This window comes from Somniosus microcephalus, chromosome 16 (genome assembly GCF_052327205.1).
Source record: "Somniosus microcephalus isolate GS21.2 chromosome 16, FLI_Smic_1.0, whole genome shotgun sequence".
NCBI lineage: Eukaryota > Metazoa > Chordata > Chondrichthyes > Squaliformes > Somniosidae > Somniosus > Somniosus microcephalus.
Genome location: NC_141002.1, coordinates 28,619,844 through 28,633,503, shown reverse-complemented (window position 1 = coordinate 28,633,503; position 13,660 = coordinate 28,619,844). Strand labels below are relative to the sequence as shown.

The 13,660-nt window shown below is 40.4% G+C and overlaps 1 protein-coding gene across 10 annotated transcripts in view; it reads right to left on the bottom strand.

The window, feature by feature from the left end:
* Window positions 1–419: 419 nt before the first annotated feature.
* Window positions 420–13,660, bottom strand: part of LOC147106041 (ataxin-7-like protein 1) — a 371,841-nt gene continuing 358,600 nt past the window's right edge. For 5 of the 10 annotated variants that reach the window (XM_086008728.1, XM_086008727.1, XM_086008729.1 and 2 more), the window contains 2 exons: window positions 6,158–6,235; window positions 420–2,943 (listed from right to left, as the gene is read on the bottom strand). In XM_086008728.1, the coding sequence (XP_085864854.1) occupies window positions 2,926–2,943; window positions 6,158–6,235 (96 nt within the window). In that variant the 3' untranslated portion in view covers window positions 420–2,925. Of the gene's footprint in view, window positions 6,696–13,660 lie in introns of all 10 variants that reach the window. The other 5 variants (XM_086008735.1, XM_086008726.1, XM_086008732.1 and 2 more) reach the window with 2 other exon arrangements.

Genomic DNA, 13,660 nt, shown 5'->3' with positions numbered 1-13,660 from the left:
AAGGGGTATGGGGAGAGAGCGGGAACATGATATTGAGATAGAGGATCAGCCATGAACATACTGAATGGTGGAGCAGGCTCGAAGGGCCGAATGGCCTAATCCTGCTCCTATTTGTCTATGTTTCACACCTATTATAGGTGTTTTGTAGATGGCGTGAGGCTGAAGCTGTGCGAGACTACTTCCTGGAGATGGTATCACAACATCGGACTAAATGTGATTTTCACACCCAAATTCCATGACACTGAATTGATGCAAAACTGAAACCACTTTTCATCAACTCAAATTGTTGATTCAATTATCATGTAACTGGCTTACGAAGCATTTGGTCATGTAGTTTCAAAAACAAAGCTAATTCCTATGTTCCTAAAACAATTGAAGGAAGTTCACAAATTGGAGTAAAGACACAACAGGAAAGTGTACTTCTTACAAACATATAAATTATTTTTTATTTACAAAGCCTGTTACAAAACAAAACAAAAAAAATACATCCCTCACTAGAGAATATCTCCAAGCTGGGTGCTGAACCATGGCAGTATCAATCAGAAACAAGGTTTGTTCAATTTATTTTCTCTGTACGCCATCGAATTAACTATTTACAGCTATTCTAGACACCATTCTGTTAACAATACCACAAAGATGAAGGTAGGCATGGAATGAATGCAATGACACTGCTAGGGGGAAGGGGAGGGGAGGGGAAGGAAGAGATGGAAAAGAAAAGTGCACAAAGCAAATTGAAAATACGTAGTGTTATAAAATCCATTTACAGAAAGAGAACAGTTACGGTATGGCACGGAGGATGATTTTTACATGCTTTCATTATCTTCGGATGGGGGGGGAAATTGAAATCTGCAGTAGGAAAGCACAATGAGGCAGGTGCAAATTCTTATCTGTGCAACAGCAGTATTAACACACCCATGACTGACCAGCAATGCAAAACCCACAGAGTTTTGTCAAAATGCCATGGGTCAACAGTGTAACAAAAAATAAGGTGTAAATAGAAAAACTTTTTTTCCCAAGAATTCACTGAGATTCAGCAATAATATAATAATGCTGTATAAACTATTTTCTACAAAGTTTTTGTTCAGCTTTATATACAATTGTTACATCAATACAAAAGAAGGCATACAGTAATCTGCTGTCTCTTTATGGCTGACAGGCTTATGCTTTGCGTCCATGATTTGTACTGGCACAATATACAATACCAAGACCCACAATGTGGGCAGCTACTGACACTTGTTATAGTTACCAAGCTGTCCCCTTCAGTCACGGACTTCTCTTGCATCTCACTGCCCAGTAGCAGTTCCTGACGAGCACAGCCAGTTTTAAAAGGAAAGTTTGTATTCATGACAGACTTCAGCTTTTTAATATATATATAAAAAAAATTATTCTAATTATTGGGAATTCATTTCCCACCCCCTGTAGTTTTATAACAACCCACAATAAATTAGAAAAATTAAAATACTTATAAGCTCCTAAGCTAACCATGACAAACATTTGTGCAAAAATAACAACAGATATGTACACAATCTTCAGTCTAACAAAATGTACATAGCAAAAATTCAATCCAAATTTATTTAAAAAATATATAAACACACAACTTTTGACTTTCCTAAATTCTATTTCTGAACCTATCCTGGTCAGTTAGAGCATTAATAAAATGATAAATCATAAATTAATGAAAATTAACACTAACAATTAAAGGAACAACCTCTCAACTGGGTGGATGGTGATTAGCTTAAGAAAAATATTTCTCTGTACTGCAACTTCATTTTAACAGTCTCTGAACACCAGCTTTAGTTTACTTCACAGAACAGCCTTCTCTTTTATTTAACTAATATCCACTATTAAAAACCATGAAAATCCATCCCTATTACGGGAAAATCCTTGTTTTTCTTTAATCCCTGCCTGTTCTTTTCTAATTGGGAAGAATCCATCACAAATAAGTGCACTTTTAACACTGAATAATAAGACGTCATTAACACTTCCTTTACCACCTTTGCTCTCATCGGGCCCTCTGCAACTGCACTCATAACATTATCAAGCTAGAAAACTCCACCTTTTTGTAACATCTTCTGATACAAAGCTGGTGACAATCCAGTTTCCATTACCCTCCTCTTAGCTTAAAAAGGTACTTCCTCAAGATTCCACTTCCTCCAACAAGCGGAACAAATTTTGCCATTAGCAAAGAAAGACTCTATTTTTTTTAAAGTATTTTTTTTTTGTTTTCTGGTAGCTGGGTCGCTACAGGGATGGAATTACAAATGTAACACTAAAGTGTGAGTGCTGGTCGAGCAAAGGTTAGACATTTTTCCTCAATACCCCACACTGCGCAAGAGCTGCCATGTCACAAAACAACATTTTGATGATAGGATATATCATTTCTATAAAACTATAGGGATACAAATCATTGTAATCATGTGGGACTCCATAAATCCTGCCAATTGTCAAGAATTTTTTAAAAAAAGGTCCAGGTAAAAATAGGCTTTGATACCGTTTATCTTTGCATACTTGTCAAGTTGCTTTAGATCATGATTAATTAACATTTCGGATTATAATTATCCCCATGGCCCGGGGGGGGGGGGGGAATCATGATTATCCCGGCTTTTCTAGAATTTGCTATATTGCCTAACTGGGCATCTCTAAACCACCACCAAAAGGAACAAGTGAAATAGGGCTTTCTTTCATTTAACCAAAAGGAATGATCGGCAAGTCACCGCACGCTCGTTCTAACACCATTGCTAAAAGAATGGGGGGTGGGGGGGGAGAAAGGCCGCTATGAGGTATTGGCTGAGAGGGAGGGTTCTTCACATCTTCAGAGCAGAGGTTTTTGTCTTATCGATGCAGTCCAGTGTGCAGTCGAAGGCGAGTACCAGAGCCACTTTACAACTGCTGTCTTTTTGACTACTAACCCCATAAAAACGGTTTTCACTGATGGACTTTTGGCTGTAAGAAAAGGAGAGAAATAGAATTAAGCTCCAGTATAAACAGAAAGAGGCAAAAACACAGATTGTTACATACAATAACAGCAGATTTAAATGGAGATTTTAACAAAAAGCGTGCTCCAGTCATAATTTGTTTCATTTTAATATGAGTAACAAGATACTTGAGATGGTGGCTCTGACTGCAAGGTGGAATTTAGGGATGTTTTGAGAAATTCTGAAGCTTATATTAAAATAAGAATTTGGTTAATTTTACCATAAAACAGCATCATAAATAAGAAAAAAAGTTCAATCAATACATCGACCATTTGTTTTCTCCCTCATTTAAAAAAAATGGTAAATTTGGGCTGAAAAGAGTGGGAACCAAGATTAAGATCAAATGACAGTTGATGAGGCAGATCAGTCATTTGGGTCACAGAAGCACAATAAGCTGCATTCATAACAGATATACAACCATCTAAATACGAGCACACCCAATCTACGACAGCACACCACTAACTATAGGATCCACACAGAAAACTACATTCAGCAATCTGCATAAGATTTTGCAACTCAAATCATAAGACTTAAAAATGATTTCTGTAGAGACTGGGATCAATAGGAACTTTCTAAATTAGCACAGGCTCATGTGCTCATTGCATGAGTTGTAGCTTTTAATTCACGAGTGCTATAAATGTTTTCTAGGGCTCTCCTTCTTCCTCCCACATTTCTCTTACTGCTCTAATACTACAACAACGTGTATTTATATAAATACAAGTTGTTGTTGTAGTAAAGCATCCCAAGGCACTTCACAGGAGTATTATAAAACAAAATTTGACACTGAGCCATATAAGGAGAAATTAGGGCAGATGATCAAAAGCTTGGTCAAAAAGGTAGGTTTTAAGGAGCATCTTAAAGTAAGAGAGGTAGAGGTAGAGAGGTTTAGGGAGGGAATTCCAGAGCTTAGGGCCTAGGCAGCTGAAGGCACAGCCACCAATGGTGGAGCGATTAAAATCAGGGATGCTCAAGAGGGCAGAATTAAAGGAGTGCAGATATCTCGGGGGGGGGGGTGGGTTGTGGGGCTGGAGGAGATTACAGAGATAGGGAGGGGCGAGGCTATGGAGGGATTTGAAAACAAGGGTGAGAATTTTTTTAATTGAGGCGTTGCTTAAACTGGAGCCAATGTAGGTCAGCGAGCACAGGGGAGATGGGTGAACGGGACTTGGTGCAAGTTAGGACACGGGCAGCCGAGTTTTGGATGACCTCAAGTTTACTACCCTCCTCAGGAGGGAGAGATGCCTCAGCCTGTAGATGTTTCTGCGATTCTTATCAAGGCCGGTGCTTCATTAGTCTGCCAGGAAGGGTGCTTGACCAACAGCAACTATAAGTTGATTATGATATGTATATTTTGCACCTTTAATGCAGAACATGCCGCCAGGTAGAGGAGAAAAGGAGTGGGCACCAGCACGATAACCCTCAATCCTGTCCTCCCCTGAAAGTATAGAAACCCATTGTTCTGGGGCAAGACTGAGTGCCAATAACAGGCAAGACTGAACTTCAAACCTGAGCTTGGAGTTGAGCATTCTTGTATTGTAGCTGCCTGATTAGGACAGATCAGAGAGTCCAAAATTGAACGCTTACTTTGTGCAGAGTTAGCTGATCTCAACTAGGTTAACTGTTACAGTGCCACAGTTAGCCTTACTACCCCTAATATCCTTGCTCCTGATCATCACTCTGCTGGAACGTGCACTCGTGTCTTCAGGACTGGACCTGACTGGTGCAACCGTACCCCAGCGTGAGACAATGCCTTCAAAAGAGGAGGAGAACCTTTACTTTAAGGTAACACACAGATCTGAAGTCAAGAGGGAGCAAAAACGGTTTCCTCCTCGTTCCGGATTTGCAGCTGCAGTTAGATTGGTTGGATTTGATTGGCGGAAGCTCAAAAGATCAGAACAAATACTCCAGAATGTACTCTGCTAGAATCTGCAACACAAGACATCTAAAAGGAGGAGGTGACACAGGTCAATCAAACTAGGTTCAAACGGAATGAATTACTCAAGTACCTAACCAAGGCTCGTCACTTGCTGTAGGAGTAGGAAAATTCACTGTTCACTCTTCGAGTTCAAACCAGACAGTAGGTCTAGTGGCTGCAGCTACTGTTTTTTTGGTACTTGATTCAATAATCACACAATATGGAGCTGCAGTGCTAGGAATCCAATCAATTAAGGGTATTCTTGCTCACAACTTCAGCTTTCTCCCAATTGGTGATCCAGCTGGGCAACAGTTGCAAGCTTCATTTACAGTTTAATCCACTTATAGCTTGAGTTATTGTCTTTTCCTTTTTAAAAGTACCTACTTAGTTAAAAGCTGCAAATTCAAATATTATTTTTTGTGGAAATGTATTCCAGCAGAGAAGTTTCCTTTTAAGTGTATAGTTTTGCAGTCTATACAAATATTCTCATCATTACAAATGCTAATCTGTTAATTGTTCATCTGTCGACTACAGACCAGCCAAAGCAAATGCTGCACTTTAAGCTCTTTAGGCAGTCGTATACCGTTTTATTATTTCAGCATAAAACAGCACTTTTCCAGATAAATGAGTTTTTGTACTACAGCATTCTTCACAGGGACTGTCTATCCCTGACAAGCAGTGTATAACAAAATGTGGAAAATCAGTTATACACTTAACAGGACTGGACTGTATAGTTCTGTCGCTGTGTGTTCTAATCCTTCTCCCTTCCTGGGAGCCAAAGAAAGTTTTAAGGGGATTAAAGGGATTAAGGTTCCCTTGAGGAAATCTCTACCGTCTACCAGCTTCTTGGTTTATGAGGGCAAGAAGTTCTGTCGCATTGGAATTTGAAGCACTTTCTTTCAGTTTTGGATCCCAGGTTTCTATTTCTCTCCCAGTGAGGTTTGAAGTGGGTGGAAAAATTATCTTTAAAAAAAAGCATCAGTGTGGTCTTTGCCAATTTGTTAAAATGTCAATAGACTCCACATACCAATACTGCTTCCCTTAAAGATGTACAACCAACTTGATGTTAGTTGAAACAATATATGCTGTTGTTTTGTTAATGGACAGGATTTTGGAGTAAACATAAAGCTCAGTTTGCTCCCACAGATCTATCCAAGGACTAAACACAGGAACCAATTACAAAACAATCCTGCCACCTTAAGGTCATTCAAATGTACTGCAACTCCACAGCAGCCACTAGTACTGGTGTGAATACTGTGTTACCTACTTGTCTGTTACCATGTACAGGGTTTGTTGTAGTTGAAGGACTGGACTGTGATAAAGATACGCTGCTACTTTTCCCAATCTGCATAAAAGAAACGAGAAAGGTAAAAAATAAAAATTAAGGTCACAGAACATGAACTTTCAATGGAAATTTACTACTTGCTGGCAGCATGAAACCTGCCATCCTGAAAATCTAGATTAATTTCTAGTGACAGACATTACACTGATGCAAGAATGTGAACATTTATTTTTCTTTTCAAAAGAATAATCTGAATGTCAATTTTAGTTTCAGTTAAACAACCCCACAACAAAATAACTATATAGATTAAAGTCTGTCACTTAAAGTACTGTATTGTAGGAACGGAGGTTCCTATCAAAAAGACTGAGTTTGACTCAGGCAATTAAAATAATGAACTTTAATGAAACTGCTAGAACACATCAGTAACAGGTCTACTCTCCTTGAGGGCTCCACGAGGACTGATCCTCTGGTCAGAAGACTGACGTCATGACGTCATCACGTTGAAACCGTGCTGTAAAGGTAACTAGACATTGTACAGTCAAACAGTGTAATTAAAGGTACAGGCACAGACAGTAACTACATTGCTGTTAAAGGAATTATGTACAACCGCTCTGAGTCCTTTGGTGGCTCCGCCACAGCATATTCAATTTTAGGGTCAAACCCATTTTGAATGCTATAGGTTAGAAGGAAAGAATATACTGCTGATGACAGGGCTAAGTAAATAAGTAGCTGTTAAATCACTGCTGTCAGACAGCAGCAGAAACCATTCTGTCGTTGAAACATTTTATACATTTTACAGCTGCTTGGGAGGAAACACAATTGCTTTTCTGCCTAAGTACAATTTTAATCTATTTACTGTTTAAGGATCAGCTAAGAGAATTGATGAAAAATTACTGTAAACTGTAAACATTATCAGAAATCTCCACGTAGATGCAGAAGGAGAAAAACTGCAAGTTAGTTCATACAGACAGGTAAAATGTTACAAACCTTTAAGTCTGACAATGAATCTCCTTTGCAACTTCTCAAATTCCCATAGGTTATCTGTTTTATAATAGCCACAAAAATGATTTTCTGTCAAATTCCTACAAGTATGAGTAAGAAATCTGTGGGACATTTTGCATTTGCAGTACAATGTTTTAGAGATATAGAACAATCTGGTTGGATTTTTAATCTTGGTGCAGATGAATGCTACTCTAAAGCTGAAAGGCCTATGTTTTCTTACACAGGTGGATCAGGTCGCACAGTATTTTTTGGGACATCGTCAATGTTGATGTTTGGATGTAGAAATAACAGGTTGTGCTTCACAACCCTTCTGGAATTCTCAGAGGAGGTGGCAAAATTAGAGGATGAAGCCAGTTTGATAAGAATTCTGCATGTTGAAGTTTTAAAGATTATACGGCCCACGGAATTAATGGCACGTTAATGAGCCAATTCCAAATTTGTTTGGTAACAAAATGCAGCAGACGATGATAAGGCGGAAACATTTTTTGCATCAGAGGCTTTGACGTGTGGAGTTCTGTAATAACCAGTTTGTGGCATCGTGCTATGTGGCTGGGGGAACTTCAGTAAGCATGTAAAGAAAATGGGATAAATTGAGTGGATTACCAAAGAAGTGGCGGAAAGATTGAATGCGGATGTAAAGATAACTGTGCATAATGAATAGGCCCTATTCTGTATTAAACTTTAGTGCCACTGATATTCCTAGGCTGTCTCCCATCCAAGCATTATTCAGGCCTGATTTGTAAATTTCCAAGATTAAGTGAAATCGGATACATCCAGGTTGTAGGCTGTAGGCTTTATTTCGAAAAGGAAAAAAGACTGGTTGGGATTATTAACTATTGAAAGCATCCTGTCAATTTGAAGCCATTATTGACGAAGTTAATGATGTAGGAACATAAGAACAGGCGTCGGCCATTCAGCCCCTCAAGCCTGTTAAGCCATTGAATTAGATCATGGCTGATCTGTATCTCAACTCTGTTTACCGGCCTTGGTTCCATATCCCTCAATATCCTTGCCCATCAATCATCTATCAATCCCAGTTTTGAAATTTTCAATTGACCTAGCCTCAACAGGAGAGAGTTCCAGATTTCCACTACCCTTTGTGTGATGAAGTGCATCCTGACATTACCCCTGAACGGCTTAGCTCTAATTTTAAGTTTATGCCCCCTTGTTCTGGACACTCCCACCAGAGGAAATATTTTATCTCTATCTACCCTATAAAATCCTTTCATCACCTTAAACATCGCAATTAGATCACCCCTTAATCTTCTATATTCAAGGGAATTCAGAAATGTGAGCACATAATCTAGCTGTCACTTCAATGCAGTATTTGATGGAGTGCTGCATTATTGGAGGTGCCGTGTTTCGATGAGATGCTAAACCGAGGCCCCGTCTGCTCTCTCAGGTGGACATAAAAGATCCCACGGCACTATTTGGAGTAGAGAAGGGGAACTCTCCCTGGTGCCTTGGCCAATATTTATCCCTCAACCAACATCACTAAAAAACAGATAATCTGGTCATTATCTCATTTCTGTTTCTGGGACCTTGCTGCGCACAAAGTATCTACTGGCCCAGAAATTCGGGTCGGGGGCTTCCCGCGGGTGTAAGCCCCTGACCTGCACTTACCTAGCGCGCCGGCCTTTGAGCTGTGGGCCCCCATGGAATTCTGATCCGGGGCCTGCTCCAACTGCTGGCGCGCAGTGCTTGCGTATTCCAGGGGCGCAGTTAGTTTGATGCGTCCCCTGGGATCACGTGGGCCATGGGGAGCCAATCGGAGCAGGGAATGCTTCATTTATAAGTTTGACAGGAAGTGCTGTCAAACTTATAAATACTATAAGCCCCAAAACATCACTAAATCTTCAAATAATTTTTTTTTAAATCACATTTTTTAAATAAACTATAAATTACATGAAATAACTATTTTAAACAATAATTTAAATTTTTGAAAAAAATAATTTTATTTTCTAATGGGGCTAAAAATAAACTTACCTTTCTTTAAAGTATTTAAAAATAATAAACCTGTGGAAAAAATGTTTTAATTTTATTAATTCACCACTTACCTTGTAAAAAGCAGGCCTTGCGACTGCTTTTTGCATGTCTAACTTCTGGAGACTTACCCTCCCGGAAAAACCTGCAAAAAAACCATAAGTTCGATGCGCACGCGCAGCCTCTCCGGCGCACACGTTCCACCCATTAATCCCTTCGTTCAGGGGAATGGAAGTGCCGATTTCCCGCACGTGCGCAGTGCATGCAGGAAACCGGCACTTCCATTGGGCCTACGGATGAGTACCCCATGCGTACTCACCCGTGGAGTCCCGAATTTCTGGGCCACTGTGTTTCCTGCATTACAACAGCGACTGCACTTAAAAGTACAGTAAAGCAGTTTGGGACATCCTGAGGTGGTGAAATGTGCTATATAAATCCAAGTTCTTCTTTCTTTCCAAAAATTGCATCTTGGTAACTTTGAACACACTGCTTCATAAAGGCACAGGGTTCAAAAAGGAGCAACAGGGATGGCTCTAGAACTTTGGGCTTAAGTTATGAAGAGCCACTCATAATTCTGAACTTATTTTCACTGGAAGTGGGGAAGGGGAGACTGAGATGTTGCCACAATGGCCCAGAATTTGCGGTCAGTGGCGAATCAACAGCGCTCGCTGCTGACCTCGAAGAAAGCTGCCCACAAAGATCTAGCGATCTCTGTGGCGTCGAGTTCAGCTCTCCCGACCTTTTTTTAATCTGGCGCCAAATCAAGCGAATCTCCAGCATCCAGCAACAGTGATATCATCAAGCTGGCTAAGCAGCCAATCACACTGAAGAATTCTCACAGACAGCAAACCAGGAAGTAAAATGCACAGATTCTAATTTACTTTTTATAAAATTTTACAAAGAGTGAAATTAAGATTGGGACATACATATAGGATTAAGGTAGAAGCTGAAATATCATTAACTTAAAAAATATATATTATTTTAAAAACTTGCTATTCTTAATCATATTAAATGCAAAAAATTTGACATTCCACAAATTAGATTTTCAGGTCCAGAACAATTGTTCAGCCATTAAAAACCAAGTTACACCTCTTTCAACAAGGCTTAACTTTATTGGGGGGGGGGGGGTGTTTAACTGGTTTGCTGTCTGTGAGAATTCTTCAGTGTGATTGGCTGCTTAGCCAGCTTAATGACATCACTGTGGCTGGATGCTGGAGATTCGCTTGATTTGGCACCAGATTAAAAAAAGGTCAGGAGAGCTGAAATCGACGCCACCGAGTGCCGTCGCTTCGCTGCTGCCCGCAAATTCCGGGCCACTGTTGTTAAATCTCAGTCTCCCCTCTCTCCCCCTCCTCCAATGAAAACAAGCTCTTGGTTTAGCATCTCATCGAAAGATGGCACCTCTGATAATGCAGCACTCCCTCAAATACTGCACTGAAGTGACAGCTAGATTATGTGCTCACATTTCTAGAGTGGGACTTGAACCCATGATCTTCTGACTCAGAGGTGAGAGTACTACCAACTGAGCCACGGCTGACAGAGGTAGATAATTTTATCAATGATTTGTACTGGAGTAAATTACTATTTTCCAATTTGTAACTACAGGAAACTTTGGTTTATCCGGAGGTTATATGTCCGGAATACTCGATCTAACGACAAAAATCAGGAGCCGTTTTCTATAAGTTTTTTTAGTTCTCGTTCTTTTTTTTTCCCAGTCAGGCACTGCAAGGTCTGTAGCTATAGCAACAGCTTCAGCTAGAGATGCTTGCAGCTGCAGCCGACTCTTTAGAAGCTGTTGCTAAGCAACAGTGTTTGTTGTCAGATACGGAGATGAAAACCTCCATATGCTTCAACATTAACTTTGTATGTCTGGCAGTTTTGATAGATCGGCAACACGCCGGTCCCGTCGGTGCCGATATCACAAAGTTTCCTGTAAATATCTTTGATTCATCTTAATACTTGATACTGGGGCTAAAAGGGTTAAATTATGAGGACAGGTTGTACAGAATTGGCTTGAAATTCCCTTGAATATAGAAGATTAAGGGGTGATCTAATTGAGGTGTTTAAGGTAATTAAAGTATTTTATAGGGTAGACAGAAAGAAAATATTTCCTCTAGTGGGAGTGTCCAGAACAAGGGGGATAACCTTAAAATTAGAGCCAGGCCATTCAGGGGTGATGTCAGGAAGCACTTCTTCATACAAAGGATAGTGGAAATCTGGAACTCTCTCCCCCAAAAAGCTGTTGAGGCTCAGTCAATTAAAAATTTCAAAACTGAGATAGGTAGATGTTTGTTAGGCAAGGATATTGAGGGATATGGAACCAAGGCAGGCAAATAGAGTTAAGATACAGATCAGCCATGATCTAATTCAATGGCTTAACATGCTTGAGGGGCTGAATGGCCGACTCCTGTTCCTATGTTCCTACATCATTAGCTTTGTCAATAATGGCTTCAAATTGACAGGATGCCTTCAATAGTTAATAATCCCAACCAGTCTTTTTCCTTTTCCACTTTCTGAAATGGAGCCTACCGCCATACTACCCTGGATGTGGCAGATTTCACTTAATCTTGGAAATCTACAAGTCAGGCCTGAATAATGCTTGGATGAGAGACAGCCTAGGAATATCAGCAGCACTAAAGTTTAATGTAGAATAGGGCCCATTCATTATGCACAGTTATCTTTATACATCCGCATTCAATCTGATGAAAGATCGGCCTGAAACGTTAACTCTGTTTCTCTCTCCACAGATGCTGCCTGGCCTGCTGAGTAGACATCTGGAGTAAGGCTCCTAGTAAAAACTACTTAATACTATGTGGGGTCATTCATTTTAGAAAGGTGCTGCATAAATATATAATTAAGTATAGGATTGAGTGATTTAAGACTATATGTAAACATAGGCGGTCTAATATATGGAACGCAATGGCTCCTTGTGGTACAACAACAACCTGCATTTATATAGCGCCCTTAAAATGTCATCTGTGGACTGTGACTGGTCAGGAATGAGTAATGTTAGATTAATATTCTGCTATTTTGCTAGGTTATCTTTAGGGCCAGGGAAATACTTAATTGAGTCTTATCTTCTTGGAGATTTCGTTTTGCACCTCCCCAGGAGATTAAATAAATTTGGTTGAACTCACGATGGGGCACATTCTACACGGCCTGTGGAAGGAACAAGCTTAATGAGCTGAATGATCTTTTCTCAGTCCTCACTTTCTTTTATGTTCTCTCAGAATCTTAGGTGCAGGAAAAAAACAGACACAGAGATGAATGTCAGTCACTGAAAATACATTGATATATATATCATGGTAAGAAGAAAATAATAAATATTGCAATGTGCAGGTTTCAGTGCAAAATTGAGTTGCTATCTGAGTGGACTGAATGTAAACATTGCAACAGAGAGCTGAAGTCTCATAATTAACCTGTTCACCTGCCAGTTCTGGTCATGCAGATTAGCTCAGAACTGCATAATATTCGAATTATTCTTAGGTTATCTCTGAACAATGATTTTGTTTGTTAATCGGGCAAGGGAAGGATGAGGAGCTCATGTATTTTTTCATCTCCAAGATTGAGACTCTCTATTTGGCTGCTTTGCCCTCCTCCTGCTCTCCCATCCTTGATATCACTCTGTAGCTTCTCCCCCCATCACTACCTGCCCTCACCATTTCTTCCTCGAGATTCCACTCCTGACCACACAACTACCTTTCCTTGCCCCAGTACTCCCAACATGGCTAGTGGCTCCCTCTGCACAACCACGGTTCCACTTTCCTTCAAAATTGCCAACACTTCCCTTCAAAAAGCCCATTCTCAGCTCCTCTGTCCTCTCCAACTACTACCTAGCTCTAACCCCCTCTTCCTCTGTATCCTTGCACATGCTGTCACCAACCAGCTCCATGCTCATTTGTGCCAACTTTCCGTTGAGTCACTTCAGGCTGGATTCCACCCTTTCCACAGCACCAAGACCACCCTGATCCAAGATACTGTGACATCCTTTGTGATAGTGACTTTACCTATGACAAGCGATTTGTCCTCCTTGACCTCTCTGCTGTGTTTGATACAGTTAACCTGCTCTACCACCTTTCCTCTGTGGTTCACCTCATAGGAACAAGTTCCCTTCATTCTAGTCATACACATGTCACAACATAGCCAGCACATCTCATAGAAACATAGAAGATAGGAGCAGGAGTAGGCCATTCGGCCCCTCGAGCCTGCTCCGCCATTCAATGAGATCATGGCTGATCATCCAAATTCAGTATCCTGTCCCTGCCTTCTCCCCATATCCCTTGATCCCTTTAGCCTTAGGAAATATATCCAACTCCTTCTTGAATATATTTAATGAATTGGCCTCCAGTGCCTTCTGTGGTAGAGAATTCCACAGGTTCACCACTCTCTGGGTGCAGAAATTCCTCCTCATCTGTCCTAAATGGCTTACCCCTTATCCTTAGACGGTGACCCCTGGTTCTGGACTCCCCGGCCATCGGGAACATCCTTCCTGCATCCAGTCTG